The 23706-nt window shown below is 37.6% G+C and overlaps 1 protein-coding gene across 1 annotated transcript in view; it reads right to left on the bottom strand.

Annotated features, from left to right (window-relative positions):
- Positions 1–17642, bottom strand: part of LOC135223037 (basic salivary proline-rich protein 3-like) — a 111872-nt gene extending 94230 nt beyond the window's left edge. The window contains exon 1 of the mRNA XM_064261545.1: positions 17359–17642. Coding sequence (XP_064117615.1) covers positions 17359–17642 — 284 coding nt within the window. The remainder of the gene's footprint in view (positions 1–17358) is intronic.
- Between the last annotated feature and the right edge of the window lie 6064 nt (positions 17643–23706).

Genomic DNA, 23706 nt, shown 5'->3' with positions numbered 1-23706 from the left:
ATACAGAATACCATTATTCTACGTCATTCCTACGAACAGATTGGAGGGAACTGATAATTTGTTCAGGTAAAGTTTGAGAAGTTGGACAGCCACTTGGACAAGAGGAGGAGGAGGAGGGAAGGAGCAAAATGTAACAAGGAAGAAGCAATGCAGCTGGTGCCAAAAGTTGGTCGCTGCAAAGAATCTGCGCTGGCGTCTTCAGGATGCCGAGATGGGAAACTTAAGTCATGTCCCTCAACGGGTTATCACAGCTGAAGAAAAATGTCGGTGTTTCTCCTTTACATAGAAAAACAAAGGCAGTATATGGAAAATCTTAAATAAAAATGATCCAGACTTCCAGGATACAGGAAAGGATGACGGAAAAATTAATGGAAGAGAGAAAAGTAAAAAAAAAAAAAAACCCATATTGTAAGATGACGTTGATAATGACCGCATAGTTATCACCATGGCACAGAATGCTAAAAGAAGCATTCACGAAACTTACAATATAAAATCAAATAGCCAATACAATCTTTGCTTCACATGGACATCTCTATTAATCTACAAGTTTGTATGTAAACCGTAACAGCAGAAAGCATTCTAACACGAAGGACTTCTTTTAACAATCAAAGACTAGGCTATAACAGGTAAAGTCAGTTTCATATAATAACAACATTTTTATTGAAAATCTGAAACACAACACTAAATCACAGTATGAATTTAGACAAATGACAGTGGCACCTGCCTGAATACACCTGTTGTTTACTACAGAGACTCTTGATACGATACTGTTGCCTTTAAGTTACTCCTTTATCAATATGAAGCGTTGCTTTCTGTCTAATGCCAACTAGAATGTTGTGTAGAGGCTCCCAACAGCCAAGCACGGTATTTGTTTGTTTGTTTGTATGGTGTTTTTTTTACGTTGCATGGAACCAATGATTCCTCAGCAACGGGACCAACAGCTTTACGTGACTTCCGAACCACGAAGAGAGAGAACTTCTATTACCAGAAAAACACATCTCTCACACCTCAATGGGATGTCCAAGAATCGAACTCGCAGCCACCGAGGTAGTACGCCAACACCATACCGACCATGCCACTGAGGCGGTGAATTGACAGGCGACAGATACGTTGAGATTTGGCAACATGTACAGAATATAACTTCAATCTATAATTACAGATTGCTGGCATTTTTTTTAATGATAACAATCTCACCATTACAATATCAATCACAATAACTGTAACAATGACAGCAAGAGCGATAACACACACACAGTAAAGCCTCCGTGTAATTATAATGAAATCAACAACAACAACAACAAAATATCACTTTCAACTATGAAACCTGATCACTTCAGACACATCTCGGAACAAAATACCATGTCCTCTTTAGGATAAATGAGTGGCGTGTGGGGTTTGGGGCGGGAGGAGAGAGAGAGAGAGAGAGAGAGAGAGAGAGAGAGAGAGAGAGAGAGAGAAGAGAACGAGGCATCATGTATTCTTTGGCAGGCCCATGATTTATCTCTCTCCTCCATGACAACATTCTCTCTCTCTCTCTCTCTCTCTCTCTCTCTCTCTCTCTCTCTCTCTCTCTCCACTTTATGACAGACAGGGCCAAGTTGAGAGAGACATTGGTAATGTTGAGAGTCACCAGAAGTTGCCAAAATTCATGTGTTTTTCTATTAGTCAGTTTTCGGTAAATCTCTCTCTCTCTCTCTCTCTCTCTCTCTCTCAGATTCAAGATCCTGCAGGCAATTCATTACCGAAGTCCTTTGAGGATAGATTCATTAATCTGGAGATCTTTTCGCAAGCAGCTCGAGGCGAAATACTTAACAAATTAACCAAATATAATGGGGGTTTTTGGGAGGCGGGGGGGTGGGGGGGGGGGGGGCGGGGCTACGCTAACAACTAATCACACTTAAGTAAAGAAACTGATTCTTAAGGAAGCAAGTTCACGGAGAAGACGTCGATAACAGTATGGTAAATGAGTTCATGTATGCACTTAAAAGTAAAAAAATAAAAATAATTATAAACTTCCTAATAAAAATAATAAGCAGAAAATGCGGAAAAAACATTCAAATGAAAACGAGATTTTTACAATTATAAACTTCCTAATAAAATTAATAACCAGAAAATGCGGAAAAAACATGCAAACGGAAACGAGATTTTTACAAATTATGTAAACAAACCAAACAACTGAAAGACAAGAACATGGTGCCAGGCGCATAAACGTCATTGCATTAAAACAGCAAAATATTGCAATACAGAGAGAGAGAGAGAGAGAGAGAGAGAGAGAGAGAGAGAGAGAGAGACTTAGCAAGCCTCACCGGTCTTATTTTCCTCCCGAGTTCTTTTCAAAAGCGCTATTGTCCGCCATTTTCCTTCGCTGCAGATTTTCCACACGGGGAAATCGCCCGGAAGTGATTTAGGGGACGTTCCAGATAAACAGCTTAAGATCGTTCGAGATGCATCAATTATCTGGGCAACAGGCGGAAGCCGGTGCTAACGAAAACCAATTTTGCTCGACCACGCGACACTGACTTCTACGACGTCAAAGATAATATGCTCTTCTCTCTCTCTCTCTCTCTCTCTCTCTCTCTCTCTCTCTCTCTCTCTCTCTCTCTCGTCAGGGAAATGGAGTATTCAAGCAATACTCTTAGTCACTTGCTGATACAGAACCGAAATATTCTTTGCGCTCTCTCTCTCTCTCTCTCTCTCTCTTGTCAGAGATATATTTAAGTAAAGCTCTTAATCACTTACTGACAGAGAGCTGAACTAGTCTATGCTCTCTCTCTCTCTCTCTCTCTTTCTCTCTCTCTCTTTTGTCAGGGATATATTCAAGTAATACAATCACTTACTGACAGAGAACTGAAAGTCTCTCTCTCTCTCTCTCTCTCTCTCTCTCTCTCTCTCTCTCTCTCTCTCTCTCTCTCTTTTGTCAGGGATATATTCAAGTAATACACTTAATCACTTACTGACAGAGAACTGAAAGTCTCTCTCTCTCTCTCTCTCTCTCTCCTTTTGTATGTTTTCCAAAAGTAAGAAGTTTTCATTGCCTTTCTCATCTAACTCTTAAATACTGCACAAAAGATCTTTGTCAAAACTATAAATAAATCTCTTCATAATTTCTAGCTTTCTGTCGCAATATCTTTCATTTTCCCGACGTCGTCGCACGGTCGAGGTAAAATTCCCAAGAAGTGAAACAAAAAAACAAAATGAAAAATAGAGAGTATTCCTGTTTACTTCCTCAAAAAGGCGAACTTTTCACTCTCGCCCGGCAAGGTCGCGATTTATCGATGTTTTGACTTCGAAAGCAGGTCGTTTTTCAAGGGAGGGCGACTTTTGAGAAGCAATACCGGGTTGCATCTCGCGAGAACCAACACCGCTGGATGACGGCGCATGCGCTCTCTCTTGACTGGCTGCTGCTGCTGCTGCTGCTGACGTCATCGGGCTAAAATAACAACATGGGGATTTAGCAGCTGCATTCTCTCTTTCCTCTCATGACAAAAGAGATTGCAGAGAAGGATTACAGACGGATATGCCCATATTATACATATTGTAGCTTGAGCTTCAGTTAACGGGAATACATAACCTGATCGCAGGCAGCTCCTGCGAGAATTGCAAACTAGGGTAACAAAGGCTGCCCGGAGGCAATAACGAGCAATCAAGCATTTAATGCAAATAATAATACTAGGGTGGATCATACAACGAAAAGTGTATATTTATATAAATATTATACTATATTTGCATATTCAACAATATGCCCTTTCTATGTCTTTTATGTTGTAGCAGGGGCCCGAGAATACCGAATATTTGCAGGTCCTTTTCTGTTTTGTATGTTGTAAGAGTGGCCCGAGAATACCAAATACTTTTCTATGCTTTTTATGTAATACCGAATACTTGCGGGCCATTTTCTATGTTTTTTATGTTGTAGGAGTGGCCCGAGAATACCGAATACTTGCGGGTCCTTTTCTATGTTTTTTATGTTGTAGGAGTGGCACCCAAAATACCGAATACTTGCGGGGCCATTTATTATGTTTTTTATGTTGTAGGAGTGGCCCTAGAATACCGAATACTTGCGGGTCCTTTTCTATGTTTTTTATGTTGTAGGAGTGGCCCCAGAATACTGAATACTTACGGGTCCTAGCACGGCTTTTGGGGACGAGGTTGATGACACAATACCTCTTTCTTGACCTCAGCTGGGTCGACAGCTGTCAAACCAACCGGTGGTGACCGCTGATAAGTGCTCTCACCCAGAATGCGTCGTGGCGAAGTCTTAAATATTTCTGGCATTTGTCTTTAAAGAAAACAAATTGCTTAAAGAAGCGTCCGAGAACCTAAAACACAATAATGAAGACAGATTCAATACTCAGGCGGGAGGGTTTCACTGGTAATAATCCTGCAATATCCTCTCTGTTTTCTTCTACATCCAGCTTCAATCTCTCTCTCTCTCTCTCTCTCTCAATAAAGTTCTCCAGCATCCATCGCTTCATTTACCTAGAGTCTTACAAACTGAATAAACCAAGTCGAAAATGCGCCGAAGTTTCTTCGGCGTAATCGAATTTCTGCACAGCGTATAATGCTGTATGAAACTCTCAGCAGCGGTCCATGACATTTTCAGCCACAGACCGATGGTGGCCTGTGTTGTTGCCACCTATAGCGACGCAAGGCGCAAAATCTTGGTTAATTTAACCTTAAATACAATAACAACTATAGAGGCTAGTGGGCTGCAATTTGGTATGGTTGATGATTGGAGGGTGGATGATTAACATACGGGTTCGCAAAGCTCTAGCCTCCGTAGTTTTTAAGATCTGAGGGCGGACGGACAGACAAACACTAGCTCAAAAGATTTTGCCTTTACAGACAACTAAAAAAGGAACAGAGAAAGGGATTCTCGAAATCCACAGTCCGATAAAGAAGATTGCGTTCTGCTATGTGTGTTTCCAAATCCTTTATCTTCAAATGCGAGGCAAAAACACATTAATACTTTTGTTACGTTTCTGTCTCTTTGGCCCCTTCTGTTCATCTCATTTTTTTATTTTGCCCCTTATCTTCTTCTCTATTTATCTCGTTTTCTATTTCTTTATGTTCGTTATTATTTCTCCCTTTCTTTTAATTTAAACTTTATATTTCTCTTTTGTGTGTGTGTGTGAATGTATGCCTATATGCGGGAATATATTATATACATATATATTATATGTATGTTCTTATATATATATATATATATATATATATATTATATATATATATATTACACACACACACACACACACACACACACATATATATATATATATATATTATATATATATATATATATATCTATATATATAAATATAGATTATATATATATATATATATATATATATATATACTATATATATATATATATATATATATATAATAATGTAAATGCAATGATTCTGAGCTTTTCTATGCTGAAATACAACTGTCATTTTAGATTAATAAACAGATGAAATATTTTCCATTTGAAATGATTCTCAAATCCATGAAAACATTCCAACATTCCGTAGCTGTAATGAAAACACCTTCAGCGTGTACGACCAAATGCAAACGAAGCAATTCTATGCAAATCCCTCGAGAACTAAAGGAGGTAATTTTGCCAAATTTCTGCAGCTGTAATGAAAGTAATTTGGAATAAATTTCCTCAACTGTTATACGATCTTTTAAGAATTTTTTTCCTGAACACAGGAAAAATATTTATTAAATGAAACCCTCGGACACGAGAAAGATAAAGCAAATATTTTTTGAGAAAAAATGATACAAATGAGAAATAATTCATCAGTCAGATTGAATTTTAATAATTTTCCCACAATTATAAATATCTCATGCAAATTTCATCAGGAAAAGCTCTGGAAGTAATATCAAAATACTTTACCAATAAAGCTGGTATTATATATAAATAATATATAATAATAATAATATATATATATATATATATATAATATATATATATATATATATATATATATATATATATATACACACACATTATATACTACCTGACCAGCCTGGTGATGCCCAGGAAAACTCTGAATCACAAATTGAAAATCTCTATCTCTTTCTCTGCTCCCAAATGACCTCTACTCTCTCTCTCTCTCTCTCTCATCTCTCTCTCTCTCTCTCTCTCTTCCTGTTAAGATAATTACGTCAATTACATTGCCCAACATTAGATAAGACACTAATATCTGTAGTTTTTGGTTATTTTTACATGTCACCACCATCCCATGCCTCCCTCCTATTAGGGCAGAACTTAAGACTTAAAATACATCGGGAGTGTCACTATTCATCTCAGCGACCTTGAAAACTATAAATTATTAACTAATATATGTCATCTTTGGTATTTTTACAAGTCATCCCATTACCCCACTTTCTCAAAACCCCTTGCTATCGGGTGTTAACTTAGACTTTAAGGGAATAAGGAGTGTCACTATTCATCACAGTGACCTCGAAAACTATGAATTAGAAACTAATATCTGTCATTTTCAGTTTATTTACCCAGTCACACACCACCCGTCCCTTTCTATCAGGGCTGAGTATGGAATTAAAGGATATCAGGAGCATCGGTATTCATCTTAGCGGCCTCAAAAACTAGCGATTGGACACGAATATCTGTTGTTTTCGGTTATATTTACATGTCACCCACTCCCCCTCCCCCTACTCACCTCCCATTCCTATCAGGGTTGAATGTGGAATTATAAGGTATCGGGAGTGTCACAATTCATCTCAGCAACCTCAATAACTATGGATTAGACAATAATATCTGTTGTTTTCGGTTATTTTTATGTCTCACCCCTTCCCCACCTCTTCCAACACACGTGTCCCCTTTTGGTGCCACTGATGTCTTACCCCAGCATTATTATTTTCCAGTTGGTGAGTCATATGTGTATCAAGTTTGGTTGAAGTTCCTCAGTGTGTTTCAAATTGTTTGTGGCACATATATATGTATCCATTTCTAATATATATATAAATATATATGTATATATATATATATATATATATATATATATATATATATATATATATATATATATATATATATATACACACACACACACACAAAGCATAATCAATAAGCCCAGGCCTTCACCACAAGGGAGTCTTAGGCCTGAGACTTCAAACCGATAGAGCGCTTCAGGCAAGTTCAAGCCCTTTTTGAAGGAAGTAGAGAAGTGGTTCCCAGTTGGGTTGCCCAGTAGAACCACCCCAAGAGAAAATACTTCGACGAGGCCCTTCCGTGGGGGGATTTGATTATAGAGACGAGGCGTCGCAACAACTTTTAGTCAGTTAATATCGGAAATGGGATCTTTAGGCTACAAAGAAAAAAAACCCCAAACAAAGTTTTTAGACGAACACACACACACACATATATATATACATCTATATATATATACATATATATATATATATATATATATATATATATAATATATATATATACATATTATATATATATATATATATATATATATATATATATATATAATATATATATGAGAGAGAGAGAGAGAGAGAGAAGAGAGAGAGAGAGAGAGAGAGAAGAGACAGACAGACAGACAAGCAGACAGAGAGAGAGAGTCTGCATTACGAGTGAGAACATGTTTTACAGTGAGAGATTCTGTCTAGAGAGAGAGAGAGAGAGAGAGACAGAGAGAGAGATGAGAGAGAGAGCGTGGTACCGAAACGGTTACATTGTCATCGTGTACTCCAAGAGAAATATAAAGGAGGCCAAACCACATACTAGTCCCTTAGGCATCTCAGATGGGGAAATAGGATACAGGAGTGAAGTAATATCTGAAATTATACATGTATGTATGTGTGTGTGTATATATATATAATATATATATATATATATATATATATATATATATATAAATATATATATATATATATGTGTGTGTGTGTGTGTGTGTGTGTGTGTGTGTGTGTTACAGGGATTAACGAAATCCCTGGAGCATATGAGAAATGACCAATTCGCTTAGGAACATTTGAATCCCCAGGGCTAGTACTAAACACGGTGAAACAAGAGATTCATCTACCATGTTTCGCCTAGTTTAGTACTAGCCCCTGGGGAGTCAAATGTATTTCACCGTGTTTAGTACTATAGTAGATTCACATCAACCGTGCATTTGATGTCTAGGCCAGTCCCTCACGACGCTCCTGATTGGCTGTTGATACGCCAATCCCAGGGCCGGAAACTCTGTCTCTCTCGAGAGTCCTCATGGGTAGGATCTATGTTCCACTTCTGAGGGATACTTTAGAAAGACGTATCCCTCAGGAGAGGTGGAACATACATCCCGCCTATGTGAACTCTTGAAAGGGACAGAGTTTCCAGACCTGTGATTGATTTATGTATAGCCAATCAGGAGCATCGTAAGGGACTGGCCTAGACATGAGATGCAGGGTTGATGTGAATCGACTATATCCCGTGGGGGATCAAATGCACTTAAGGACATCTGATCCAGGGGCTAGTACTAAACACGGCGAAACATTGTAGATGAATCACTGTTTCACCGTGTTTAGTACTAGCCGTCTGGGGGATTCAAATGTTCCTAAGCGAAATCCCTGGATTCCGCATAATCCGTAAAACAAAAGTATATGTAGATATATATATATATATATATATATATATATATATATATATATATATTATACATATGTATATATATATATATATATATATATATATATATATATATATATATAATATATATATATATATATATATATATATATATATATATATATATATATACACACGCACACACACACATATATACAAATATATGTATAAATAGACATTATTTTCTATCTAACGGTTGTCAGACATTAAACGGAATAAGGAAACGTTTTCTAATGAAAACATTTAATTTTCAGAGAGTGTACACAAAATTTGCATCTCTTAATAAACAGATGTCGTACGTGGGCGCAGCATCTGTATTTAATAGTTATTTTCATTGCTAAAAATTATACCTATACCGTATGAATCAACAACAACAATCATTACGCTTTCAGTGGAGCAATTTTTTTATTTCTATTACTAATTTTACTACTACGAGTACTTCCACCGCTGCTGCTAACTCTAATTTTTAACTAAAGCACTAAGGCATATCCCAGAAGATGACAAAAAACTTACTACTTATCTCATACACACGTAACTCAAAAAGCCAGTGGTATACGGCCATTTTAGCACAAAAAGGTTAAATTTGGATGAAATTTGATACATGAAAGTATCTACGCTTGAATATGCTAATAATAATAAATATAAAAATACTGGCATTTTATAATAATGCACGAGTTTTTCTGTTCCAATGTACATGATAAAATATTCATATTCGCGAATGTTTTCAAATTTATGATTGAACAGAACTAATTACTCATATATTGTAGATATTTTGGTACATGTTGTAACTCTATTTTTATGACGTATACATAAATTATTCAGTGACGTATTCCCTGATTTTATAATCACAGGTCGGAAGGGATTTATGCAATTTCAGTTTCCTCGGATAAATGAATAAGTTTCTTCACAGGGTAGGTTTAGCAAAACTCTCATAAGAAGACCTGAAAAAAAAACACACACACACACCATATATATATATACATACATACATATATATATATATATATATATATATATATATATATATATATATATATATATATATATATATATATTATAATACATATAATACAGTCTCGAAAAGAGCCAGTGGAGGCCGAAACTGTTGAGCTAAAAGGAATTTCTGCTTTTCTATATATATATATATATATATATATATATATATATATATATATATATATATATATATATATATATATATATATATATATATATATATATATGTATTACGTAATTGAACATTGCTTTTGCTTTTTATTTTTATATCAGCCTTGTTACTGCTTTTTGTTATATTTTGTTGTATATAAAATTTAGTAAGGAAAATTAGTTTTTAAGGCTTTAGTTTTAAGCTTCACTTTGGTCTCGGCTGAGCGTCAAGCGAAACTGCTTGGTTTTAAACCTCCTCCCCGCTTGTTAAATGTTTGTGAGCATCTTATTAATGCTAGTTTTTTTGTTTTGTTTATCTTTTGAGTGGTTGGTGAAAAAGGACACCAGTGAGGATATTGGAGGGGCGCGGACTTTTCCCGACAACAGTTCGGGCTCGCTATTCTCCCCGCATGGTTGTGCAGCTGGCTTATTTTTCTGAATCGCCCTTCGAAGGATTTGTCGTCGTCAGTATTGAAGGCGCAGGGGCATTTCTGCCATTTGCGGTGACTTACCCCCTTACTGTGTGTACTTTCCTGCGGCTCTGATATCGGCGCTGGATCCCGACAGAGTGGACGTGGGAGGGACATCACTGTGTTTGCCTACGACTTCCTTCTGAGCTGCAGCGGTGGGGGCATTGAGGAGCCGTGAAGGTGCAAGTAGGGCGGTTGATACCAGGTAGGGAATTTCCCTTGTGTTTTTGGTCGGAGCACGACAGACTCCTTCCCCGTGGTATTGGTAACCTGTGTAGCTGCACGCCCTTCAGATAGCTGAGTATTGCCTGGTACGTGGCATTGTCCCAGAGAGTGTAAGAGATCACGGCTCCCCCCCTTATTTCGGCCTACGGCAAGGCAACTGTTTATCCTGAATCATTTGGGAATCATTCATCCCTTATTCAGTGTGAGAAGCTCTTTGCGTACATTTTTATATTTAATATATATGCCAATCAGTGTATATCTTGCCACGAGTGAGACTGTAGTTTTCATTATTTCGTTGTATTATCTATGAAGATGTTTGATACTTTTTATATTTAAGGTTTAGTTTATAATGTAGGTAGGAGGAAGGAAGAATTTTAACCCCCGTTTTTCCCCCCTGTTGGTCTCTTACTTTCTTCCTCTCTGCTTAGTGATAGGTATTGGTTTATATTGTTGGTATTGGGCCCATTTTTACCTAATTTATTTAGTTTATCTCTCAATATTTTTCTGTCTAGGGTTTAGTATTAGTGATTAGGAACTCCTACGGGAGTAGTAAGGACTAAGTTGTGTCCGGTATAGGTCACAAGGCTACTTTATTATTCTTTTACTTTGAATTGTTAATAAATATTGTTTGAGTTTTCCTGTGTGGTTTTTGTCTCCGCTGACTGAATTTATCTGGATACTTGGTAAGATCACTGTCCTCTCTATTCTTGTGCAAAAAGAACTTGCACCCCGGCCCAACAAGGGTCCGTAACATATTTGGCGACCGTGACAGGATAGAAGAGCGCGGGGTATCCGTATTTTGGTCAGTGGAGCGACACTCAGGTGGACGCTTCAGTATTTGGTTACTGTTTTGACAGTGTTGCCTTCCCCCCATGAATTTTTGTGTTAAAATGGAAGAGTTTATTTTTGACCTAGCTGAGTTTTTGGGGTCGGCTGATTGCCTTAAGCACTTACCAGTGTTAAACAAAAAAACATTTAATTGAATGTGCTGAAGTGGTTGGGTGTTCCGCTGAAAGTCAGTGGACACTAAGAAGGAAATATTGGTGGCAGTTAGGGATAAGGTCAACCAGGACTTGGCAGAGGCTGAGCATTTAGTTAGTGATAGGGAGAGTGATATGGATAGTATTGGTGAAGGTAGTATAAATGATTTGGAAGAGGATAGTGTGAGTGTGAGAGCTGGCCTAACCCTGTTCGAGGATCCTCCTCGTACAGGTACCATTTATAAGGGTCCTGCAAACTTACTTAATGTGTCAAATAATCCTTTCTTGCCCCCCCCTAATTCTGTGCCAGTTGAACCCCTGGCCCCTGTTAATGCTTTGGGTGACTCCAAGGAGGAGGTGGAATACAAATTAATTTGCAAAAGAATCGAGTTAAGGAAGATTGAATTTGAGGAGAACGAGCGGGCAAGGCGGACACGAGTTGGAGATGGCTAACCTTAATTTGCAGATGGCAAGGTTACAGGGGTACCAATATGGCCAGTTCCCTAAAAGTAAATTTTCAGGATAGGTTCAATCTAGGTGCAGCACTTAAATTAGTGCCTGTATTGATGAACAAAATGTCCCTGAGTTTCTTCAAGGCATTTGAGCGTGTAGCCACCGATTTGTCCTGGCCCACAGAGATGTGGAGGCGGTCTAATCCAATGTAGGGTAGTGGGCAAGGCAATTCGGGTATACAATGCCTTGGAGGAGGGAGTAGCCCCGTGACTACCAAAAAGTAAAAAGCTTTGATTTTGAAACCACATGACCTGGTCCCTGAGGCCTACCGCCTCAGATTTCGGAACTATATGAAACACCCTGCACAGTCCTTCGTAGAATTTGCACGTGTCAAGGAGGAACAGTTCGACGACTGGCTGAAAAGTCGTCAGGTAGTGACTTTCGCTGCGTTACGCGAACTGATGCTCCTTGAGGAGTTTAAGAAGGCCTGCAGCAGGGAGTTAAGGGTCCACCTTGAGGAGGTAAAGGCCATGAAAGTGAGTAGTGCCGCTCAATTAGCGGATGAGTTTGTGTTAACTCACCAGTTCAGTAGTGGCAATTTTAACTATAAGGTCTTGAATACCCTCATCTCGCTCCATAGTGGTGGTAGAGAGTTGAACCCCCCTTGTTGACTCCCAATATCTCTAAGAATATAATGTACTAATTCCTTTTCAGGTGGTAGGGATATAGGTAGAGTCCAAAGGAGGTCCTCCTCCCCCTAGGGTTTTTGTTAATAGAGACTTCCCAAATGGGGGAAATACAGAATAAATAATAATGGAAACAGAGGTTCAGGCCGTAGAGGAAACATGTTTCTGGTGTAATAAGCCAGGGCATTTCCAAAGCCAGTGTAATGCTCGTAGGCGGTACCTAGAGCGTAATAATCAAAGTCCTGTAGCATTAGTTAATGATAGGTCAAATGTTAGTAGTAGTTCTGTAGACAGATCTGTAGTAGATAGTGGTAGTTTAGGAAATAGTAGTAAGTCTGATGCTCCTAATCCTCAATTGTGACTCAAATATGACAAATATGTATGCCTGGAAATTGATTTTGACTCTTGTGTTCTCCAGGTGAAGTTTTTTAGGACACCGTTCTGCCCGGTCATTGGTCATGAAGAGGGCACTGATGTTCTGAGATATATACTGGAAATTTTGTATTATTGGGAGGTTTTCCCAGACTCGATTGTGTCGGCTCCTTTGGTTAATGTCCGCATGTCTTTTCCAGGGTATGATCGCATCACTGAGTTGGCTGTGGTGGATAGTCTACCTATCCCGGGTATTGATGGTATCCTGGGAAATGATATGCTGGATAGTGAAGGACGGGAGATTTTCCCTATATTATCTGTAAAGGCTAGTCCCGTGGCTGTAATTACTCGGTCCGCAGCAAAAGCTGTTAGTTTACTTGATGTGGATAACGATGATGACTTAATGTTAAGTAGTTTAGAGTTAGATGTAGTAAGGCCCGGGTCAGTAGAGAGTAGTGGTAATGATACTGTAGTTAATGATATGAAACTTGATTGGAACAGAGCTGCTTTTATTAAAGCTCAAAAGGATGAGTTTGATTTTGACTTGGGTGATGCTGAGGATCTGACTAAACCTAGGTTTGGAGTTGTAAGGGGCTTATTATATAGGTTTAGTCGTCCCGCATCTGATAATTTGGATAAAACTGGTAGAGTGGAACAGATTGTGGTACCTTCTCAATTCAGAAATTCTATTTGGAATTAGCTCATACCAATTTTTTTTCAGGTCATTTGGGTGTGTTAAAACTTTCCACAGCTTGGCTAGGTATGGTGGCCCGGAATTAAACTGAGTGTGAAGCAGTTTATCAGAGAATGTGAAACTTGTCTGGTTATGGGTAAACCTAATCAGGGGATCCCTAAATAAAGCCCGCTGCATCCCATACTGCCATAGGTGAACCATTTTCTGAGTTAGTAATTGATGTTGTAGGTCCTCCCTTACCTAAGACTAAAAACAGGTTTTGTATATTTATTAACTATCATGGATAGAGCCTCTCGTTTTCCTGAGCTATACCTCTGAGGCGTATTACTCCAAAGTTGTTTTCGAAAAACTTATTGATTTTCTTTTCCAGGTATGGTCTCCCATCTTGTAATTCAGACCGACTGCGGGACGAATTTCACGAGTAAGGTATTTAGGGGTAAGTGTGCTGAACTGGCCATTCAGCACATTACCAGCGTACCTTATCACCCAGAGAGTCAAGGTGTGGTGGAAAGATTCCACCAAACCCTCAAGTCTGTCCTGAAGAAACATTGTTATGATAATGGTAGTGATTGGGACAAAGCCCTCCCTTTTGCCCTCTTTGCTATCAGGAGCCACCTAACTCTTCTACTGGAGTAGCTCCTTTTGAGTTGGTATTTGGGCACAAGGTTCGCGGTCCATTGGAAATTGTTTTTGAAATGCTCGAATCAAACCGGAAGGGTGAAATAAAAGTTGGAAGGTTTGTGGAAGACTTGAAGGGCAAAATGATTAGTGCTTGGAAGTTGCCAGGGAAAATCTGGAACGATCACAGTTGGAAATGAAAGGTAATTTTGACAAAAAGGTAAAGGTACGTTCATTTGAACCTGGGGAGCTAGTGCTGGTGTTGGAGTATGGACCCAGATAGTTTTTCTAGAACCAAGATATAAGGGCCCTTGGAAGGTTCTGAGGAAACTGTCAGAGTTTAACTATGAATTGAGGCCCCCGGTTCAAGCCGTAAGTGTAGAGTATTTCACATTAACAGGCTGAAACCTTATCATGGTAAGCAAGGTGATCCATTAGCGATCGTGTACGAGCCTGTGTCTGTGGTAGTGGATGTGCCTCCAGAGGACTCAGATGAGTTAGGGTGTCAGGTTCCTTCAGATGCATTAGGTGAAAATATGCAAAATTTGGAAATGTTGCAAAGTAGTTTAGATCATTTAGATGTTGACAACGGAAGGATGTGCTTAATTTAATTTATTCCTTTTCCAGATCTTTTTCAGGATGCTCCCAGGTAGAAACAAATATTTTAAATCATGACGTTGATGTAGGTGGTGCTTCCCCTGTGAAGCAAAGTCCTTACGGCTGAATCCAGTAAAATTGGATTGGTCAGTAAGGAGATAGAGTACATGTTGAAGCATGACCTTATTTCAAACCATCTGTGAGTCCCTGGAGTTCTCCTATCGTATTAGTAAAAAAAGCAGACGGTAAGTTCCGCATGTGCGTGGACTACCGCAAAGTGAACAAAAATACTAAAAATGATTCGTTTCCACTCCCTCGTATTGATGATTGTTTGGATCGGATTGGTTCTGCCAAATTTATTACTAAGCTGGATCTTTTGAAAGGTTATTGGCAGGTTCCATTATCCGATCGAGCTCGTGAAATATCAGCATTTGTCACTCCATTTGGCCTATACGAGTGTAAGGTTATGCCATTTGGAATGAAAAATGCAGCTTGTACTTTTCAGAGGCTCATGAATAGGGTAATTTGTGGTTTGGAAGGAACGGAAATTTATATCGATGACTTGGTAGTATATAGTAATGACTGGGATACCCACATGCTAAGGTTTACGTAAGGTTTTTGAAGCCCTTAGGTCTGCAGGACTTCTTGTAATTTGGCTAAGTGCGAATTGGGCCAGGCCAAGGTTTGTTATTTGGGTCACGAGGTTGGTTTGGGTCAGGTGGCTCCGAAACAAGCTAACCTCGAGGCAATTATAAGTTTGAAAAGGCCAAGTAATGTTAGAGAGGTAAGAAGGGTGCTGGGCATGACGGGTTATTACCGCCGTTTCGTGCGTAATTACTCAGATCTTGCTCAGCCTCTTACTACTTTATTAGAAAAAGGGAAAAGGTTCTTGTGGTCTGATCTGTGTGAAGAATCTTTTAATAAACTTAAATCGGTGCTAATTACTAACCCTATTTTGACTTCCCCAGATTTTCAGAAACCTTTTATTATCGCGGTAAGATGCCGAGTGATGTCGGGATTGGAGGGGTCCTTTTCCAACGGAAGGAGGACGGTGTTCATCCGGTATCTTACTATAGTAAGAAGCTTCTGGCAGCGGAAAGGCGTTACTCCACCATTGAAAAGGAAGCTCTTTCTTTGGTCCGCGCTCTTAACCATTTCAAACCTTATGTGACAAATTTTTCTTTTCCGGTTGAGATTTGGACGGACCACAATCCTTTGGTTTTCATCGAGCGGATGAAGGGAGCCAACCAGAGGATTTTGCGTTGGGCCCTATTTCTGCAGGAATTCAACCTAATTATTAAACACGTAAAAGGGACAGACAATAAAATTCCTGACGCCCTTTCTAGGACTTAGTGTGCTTGCCTGATCCTTCTCGTACGCTGCCCGCCCTGCTCGTTTCTCCAATTAGGTTGTATGAAAAAAATTTCTTTTGAATGTAGTATAGTTTTAAGTAATATTTCAAGAGTTGATTTGTAGATTTAGTAAGTTTCTGTAAGGTTTCTATGAGTGGTATACACTCTTAATATGTTATAATGGTTCATGATTCTAACGAATGATTATTTGTCCCGATATACTAAGAATTTTTATTTGATTTATTTATATGAACTTTTTGAACTATTGTTGGTGAGCTGTAGGTTAAGGTGTATGCCTGTGTGTGTCTAAGTTTATTTAGGTTAAGCTAGGTAAGATGGTTTCCTTAGATTTGATGATTTGTATGTTATGATCCTGTTTAAATTATTGGTATTATGATATGTCTGTCTTTTGCCATGCTTTGACTTTGGGTTCAGAGTATGGTATTATCATTGAGCTTTAAAATAATGGTAAGCTATATAAAGCATTTGGTTTGTATTCTCTCGTGGTATATTCTATTATTGATATTTTAACACAATTTGGTTTCGAGGTTTATTGTTCTATTATTGGTATGTTTGCCATGTTATTGGTTGTCTTTATTGGTCTTTCCTTACAGGTTTGTTTATACCACAGTAGTAAAAAAAAAAATAAAAAAAAAAAAATTCATGCTGAAAATTCTTTTTATTCTTCGGGGAGGAAGGTATCATGTATTAACGTAATTGGCATTGCTTTTGCATTTATTTTTATCTCAGCCTTGTTACTGCTTTTTGTTATATTTTGTTGTATATAAAATTTAGCGTAAGGAAATTAGTTTTTTTAAGGCTTTTTAGTTTTAAGCTTCACTTTGGTCTCTCGGCTGAGCGTCAAGCGAAACTGCTTGTTAAACCTCCTCCCCGCTTGTTAAATGTGTGAGCATCTTATTAATGCTATTTGTTTTTTTTGTTTTGTTTATCTGTGATGTGGTTGGTGAAAAGGACACCAGTGAGGATATTGGAGGGGGCGCGACTTTTTCCCGACAACAGTTCGGGCTCGCTATTCTCCCCGCATGGTTGTGCAGCTGGCTTATTTTCTGAATCGCCCTTCGAAGGATTGTCGTCGTCAGTATTGAAGGCGCAGGGGCATTTCTGCCATTTGCGTGACTTACCCCCTTACTGTGTGTACTTTCCTGCGGGCTCTGATATCGGCGCTGGATCCCGACAGAGTGGAGTGGGAGGGACAATCACTGTGTTTCCTACGACTTCCTTCTGAGCTGCAGCTGGGTGGGGGCATTGAGGCCCGTGAAGGTGCAAGTAGGGCGGTGCTACCAGGTAGGGAATTTCCCTTGTTGTGTTTTGGTCGGGAGCACGACAGACTCCTTCCCCGTGGTATTGGTAACCTGTGTAGCTGCACGCCCTTCAGATAGCTGAGTATTGGCCTGGTACGTGGCATTGTCCCAGAGAGTGTAAGAGATCACGGCTCCCCCTTATTTCGGCCTACGGCAAGGCAACTGTTTATCCTGAATCATTTGGGAATCATTCATCCCTTATTCAGTTTGAGAAGCTCTTTGCGTACATTTTTATATTTATTTATATATATGCCAATCAGTGTATATCTTGCCACGAGTGAGACTGTAGTTTTCATTATTTCTTGTGTATATCTATGAAGATGTTTGATACTTTTTATATTAAGTTTAGGTTTGTTTATAATTGTAGGTAGGAGAATTAAGTTTTCCCCCTGTTGGTCTCTTACTTCTTTCCTCTCTGCTTAGTGATAGGTATTGGTTTATATTTGTGGTATTGGGCCCATTTTTACTAATTTATTTAGTTTATCTCAACTATTTCGGTCTAGGGTTTAGTATTAGTGATTAGGACTCCTACGGGAGTAGTAAGGACTAAGTTGTGTCCGGTATAGTCACAAGGCTGACTTTATTATTCTTTTACTTTGATTGTTAATAAATATTGTTGAGTTTTCCTGTGTGTTTTTTGTCTCCGCTGACTGAATTTATCTGGATACTTGGTAGATCACTGTCCTCTCTATTCTTGTGCAAAACAAACTTGCATCCCCCGGGCCCAACAAGGGTCGTAACTAATATATATATATATATATATATACGTGCAATACACACTTACACAAACACACACACACACACACACACACCACACACATATAGATATATATATATATATATATATATATATATATATATATATATATATGATTATGAAACTGCTGATGAATCCTTGACGCTGCAAATATCTTGTGAAATAAAAATTAGGTGCTAAAATACGCCTGTAATCTTCCTCATCCTCGATATAAAAACAGGCAATGAACTCAGAGTAATTTCAACAGAAGAAAAATTTCGGAGAAATGAACTTCATTTACTAGTAGGGCATTCGCAAAAAAGCTGAATCAGTATGAATGCAAAAATTATATCAATGAAATGGACTAAAATACAATTTCCTGGTACACAGATACACAAGACACATTCACACACACACACATATATATATATCATATATATATATATAATATATATATATATATATTAGATATATGTGTGTAGTGTGTGTGTGTGTATGTGTGTGTGTTTGTGTATGTATATATCTATATATACGTGTGTATTACAAATAATTATAATAAATATATAAAACTTATATTATATAAATAAATAATATATACATATATATATATATATATATATATATATATATATATATATATATATATAATACATATATATAGCACAGACACCAAAAAAGGACCCGCCCTCCTATTAACCCCGTTTGTTCTCAGCGATACTTTTCTTTAAACGCTCTGCGCGAAATTAATTTTTTCCGCTAGAATAGTCATTCCGGGTTTCAATTTGAAATGCAATGGCCGCATTGTAAGTGTTTGTCAGTACGTTCACAACCACACACACTAACAACATGTAATGGGTAAATTAATACAAGTTACAGTTGGCTTAAGACAGAACATTTCTGCACTTTGAATTTACGTCTTCAATAAAGTATCAAAAGGTGTATCACTACAACACTGCAATAAACCGACTTTCCATAGACAAAAAGTTTAATTTTATTTATGCAACCTATTGCGCATTCAAAACGTGAAGGAAATATGAAACAAGGCTTGATCCGACCTCCAGCATACTCGGGACGCGTGCAAGATTTTCCTCTCAGGCATAAGTTGTAAACATTATATTCCTCACTTATAACGTAAGTTAAAACGTGCTAAAATCTACAGTCAAATACAGCATTGTTTCACCTACGAAAATTAAAATAAACACGGCTATATCTTATTAGAAATAATTGTTCCTTACTGTTTAACATTCACATTTTTTATTTTTTACATTTTCATTCTAATGAACAAATCATAAATATCCTATCCTAAAATTCCTGTGTCTTTATTTTTTAGCTCTATGCGAAACACCTTTTTCGTACCTTTTTAGGATTTTCCGAACTCTCCCCCCCCCCCCCCCACCCCCCCCCCTATCCCCCCCCCCCACCCCCCCCCCCCCCCCCCCCCCCCCCCACCCCTCCCCCCCACCCCCCCCCCCCCCCCCCCCCCCCCCCCCCCCCCCCCCCCCACTCCAAAAATAAAGAACGACAACAACGAAGTTGTCTGTTGGCTTACTCCAAGAGTAAGCCAGAACCTTAAATGATTCTCTGTACAAAATTCACTTATCAATACATTTAATTTACTTGTCTGTGTCAAGTTAGTTTTTCGGCTACAATAAGCATTCTAGTATCATTTCAAAGTTGTACTCTTCTAACATGAAGTATCTTTAAAAAAACAAAATATGGGAGTCGAAATAACAACCTTAAAGAAAGCCAAAGTCGAAACTTCATATATGAAAAACTACTTCTTTACAAATGTAGGTTGTCATAGTAAGCTATTGAGATGTTTTCGTCTGTGTACGTTCAATAACGTAAAACAACAAAAATCAAAAGTCAAAATACCGAGTAAATACTAGCCAAATCGAAGTTTTTGTACTCCGCCGTACAGATATTTGCCACAAATAAAGGAACAGATATATAAAATCGTTGGTATCACAGAGCACTTAGATAAAATAAATAGTTTTCCGGCGAAGAGTCACTTCGTGGCTATTTATCAGCAATTGTGTAGCTAGGCATATTGCCCTAATTTTGGATGACAAAGGAACATCATAATTATATACAAATGTAAAGTCACTTTTCATTTCACAGACAAGTAATAACTTACGTTTATTGTACCAGGCCAATACGAAGGATGATTAGCACTTTTTTTGGGGGCAATTTTTGTCTACATTTTTTAACCTTAATTCAGAAGGCAGTGAACTTGAACACGTAATTGTAAAATCAAAATTAATTAATAATTTATCTTTAACTACTGACGGAATGGGTATAAACTTTTAAACAAATAGAGATGTATATATATATATATATATATATATATATATATATATATATATATATATATATATATGTATGTATGTATGTGTGTGTGTGTATGTGTGTATGTAAGTATGTATATGTACACACTATCCTCTCAACAAAAAAAAGGTCACAGAAGTCACGAGCAACAAATGCAAGACATAAAATAAAAACATTTATATAACAAACACGCACATACAAAAGATAAAAAAAAAAAAAAAAAAAAAAATTGATGCGAACAGCCTTAAAAAATATTGCATCGCAATAAAATTCCTGAGAAGGGCCCTGCTGTATTAGGAATAGTGGACAAGAAAAATAAAGAGAACCCGACACTCTCTCTCTCTCTCTCTCTCTCTCTCTCTCTCTCTCTCTATCTCTCTCTCTCTCTCTCTCTCTCCATTTGTTTCCTACTTCAAGACGGGGGGGAGTGGTAATCAATGAACTTGGGGCCACCTGCTGTGGACGTGGCTTCAGTAATTTAACCAGAGATTTTTTTTCTGAATTCAACGCACGCAATGACAGTATCGTCCTAAATTAAAAGACAGCACTGGCAAAATACATGTTTACACACACGCAATATATATATATATATATATATATATATATATATATATATATATATATATATATATATATATATATATATATATATATATATAGTATTTAATTATAAACAGTCATTCGAAAATATTCGGTTATATTCTTGCAACTTCAACAGTACTATTTTGAATGCCAGAAAGTGCCAATGTCGTCATGTTGACGCATATCACATAACTGGAAAGTATAATTATTTGTTTCTGATTTACTTGTTGTATATGTATATATATATATATATATATTATATATATATAATATATATATATATATATCCATATCTATTATAATATATATATATATATATATATATATATATATATATATGTATGTATGTATATGAGAGAGAGAGAGAGAGAGAGAGAGAAATAATTTGACATTTCGAGCAATCGAATTCCAATGACATTATTGCATACAGCACTTTTTTTTCTAGCATAGATTAAAAAGAGTCATTGTTATCTGTTTATCTGATGGCCTTGACGTTTGTGGATACCAAACAAAATAATCATCGGAAAACCAACAGAGCAGGGAATTCTTTTAAATAAAAATTGTCAACAGATATCTCAATCAACGTTCAGAGAGAGAGAGAGAGAGAGAGCCGAAGAGGAGACGAGAAGAGAGAAGAGACGAGAGGAGGGAAGAGAAGAGAGGCGAGATACGGACAGAGAGAGAATCTTTAAAAACTGAATACAGCTGATGCAGCTACCACCTTCAATGTTGCATGTTTAAAAGAGCATCTAGTACACATTTATTATTATTATTATTTGTATGAATTTCACATATAACTCTACGGTTCCAGAACGCCGCGTTTGACTACAAATTAACTATCTCACAGAAAGTTCGATACTCCAGAACTTCGCAAGTGTCCCTTGTAGGTAAGCAGCGAAACTTGAAGAATGCGGTAAACAAAATAAAAAAAAAATAAATTTGAAATTGACAACTACTTATATTTACGAACGCAAAGTATGGCGTTAAAAATAGAAGTTGCCTTGATAACAAACCGATTGATTTGTTTGCATAATCTGGCGTCACGACAAAAAATTAATGAAGGAAATTCTTGAGAAATTAAAGCAGCATTCTCTCTCTCTCTCTCCATGTACGTTTTTCAATTTCCCAACCCGTCATCGACAGCCAGTGGTAGTCTGTAACAATCAAACATAAATACAACTTCAATACTATGACATAGCCTTTAAAACGTCACCCGCCTTATTTTTCTATTCCTGTTCGTTAATTCCGTTTCTCTACCTGTGTTTAGTGGGTATGTTCACTTGACATTGATCATGCTCAGGGCTCTCTCTCTCTCTCTCTCTCTCTCTCTCTCTCTCTCTCTCTCTCTCTCTCTCTCTCCCAAGTAGTGAGCAACTAACCTGTGAAAGCTGGCATTCTGAGGATAATGGCAGGTTAAAATTGATTCCACAAATGTAAATACTACTACTACTACTACTACTACTACTTCTAATAATAATAATAATAATAATAACTACAACAAAAGGCTTAAATACTGTCATACAGACAACTCAATGGCTGTGCATCACATAAACAGAAACAAAAGGTTTTCTCTGTCGCAGGACACAAAACAACAACAACAACACACATCGTTTAAAAAAATGGCCTTCCTTTGGGAAGCAAAACAAGCGCGGATGTTCTTCCAGGAACTACAAAGGATTCAAAATCCCTTTGGAACTTCGTTTGTGTTCTCCCACGAGCTCAGCCAGGTACACAGTCGTTTGCAGTGTTCGTTTTCTTTCCCCGTCCTGGCTTCGGCTTCACAATAATTTAGAAGAATTCCTTTGACGTACATAAAACCATAAGTTCAAATTCGAGCATTGTGATAAGAAGAGGGTAAAGAAAAGTGGTTACTGACCTAAATAAAAATATAAGGTCAAATTCTAGCATTCTGATAAGAAGAGAGTAAAGAAAAGTGGTTACTGACCTAAATAAAACTATAAGGTCAAATTCCAGAATTGTTCTAAAAAGAGAGTAAAGGAAAGTGTTACTGAAGGAGGCAGAAGCCTGGAGTTTTTATTTTATTAGCATCATTAATAAAATATCCCTGTGCACATTTGGTTTCTAATGGATTCTAAAGGCGTATCAAAACTAGGAAACATCGTTTGCTTTGTTTGCAAACAATTTGCAAACTCTGTTTCCAAACAATGTTTCCTAGGATGGACAGGTCTTAAGGTATTCTGTATGTCATCCATATACGTTTCAATAACGCCATCAATTAGTTTTCTATTTCCTCAATGTACACTTCTTCAAAATATAAACTTGAAGACTTGGAATGCCTCTCATCATCATCGCCCAACACGATGTTATCGAGCTGCTGCTGCCTCGCTATCCATGAAGATTACCAGATGGAAGGCGTTGTTGAAGCTCGAGTAAATGATGTTTGATTACCGAGAACAACGCGATAGGAAGGCAATATTACACCAGAGGACCAGAGGGAACTTAATGCTTTTATGTTTTGATGATCAAGAACGGGAAATCAACTAATAGCATGATGGAAATAG

This window comes from Macrobrachium nipponense, chromosome 8, assembly GCF_015104395.2.
Source record: "Macrobrachium nipponense isolate FS-2020 chromosome 8, ASM1510439v2, whole genome shotgun sequence".
Lineage (NCBI taxonomy): Eukaryota > Metazoa > Arthropoda > Malacostraca > Decapoda > Palaemonidae > Macrobrachium > Macrobrachium nipponense.
The sequence above is the reverse complement of the archived record's forward strand: the minus strand, read 5'-3'. Positions and strand labels throughout refer to the sequence as shown.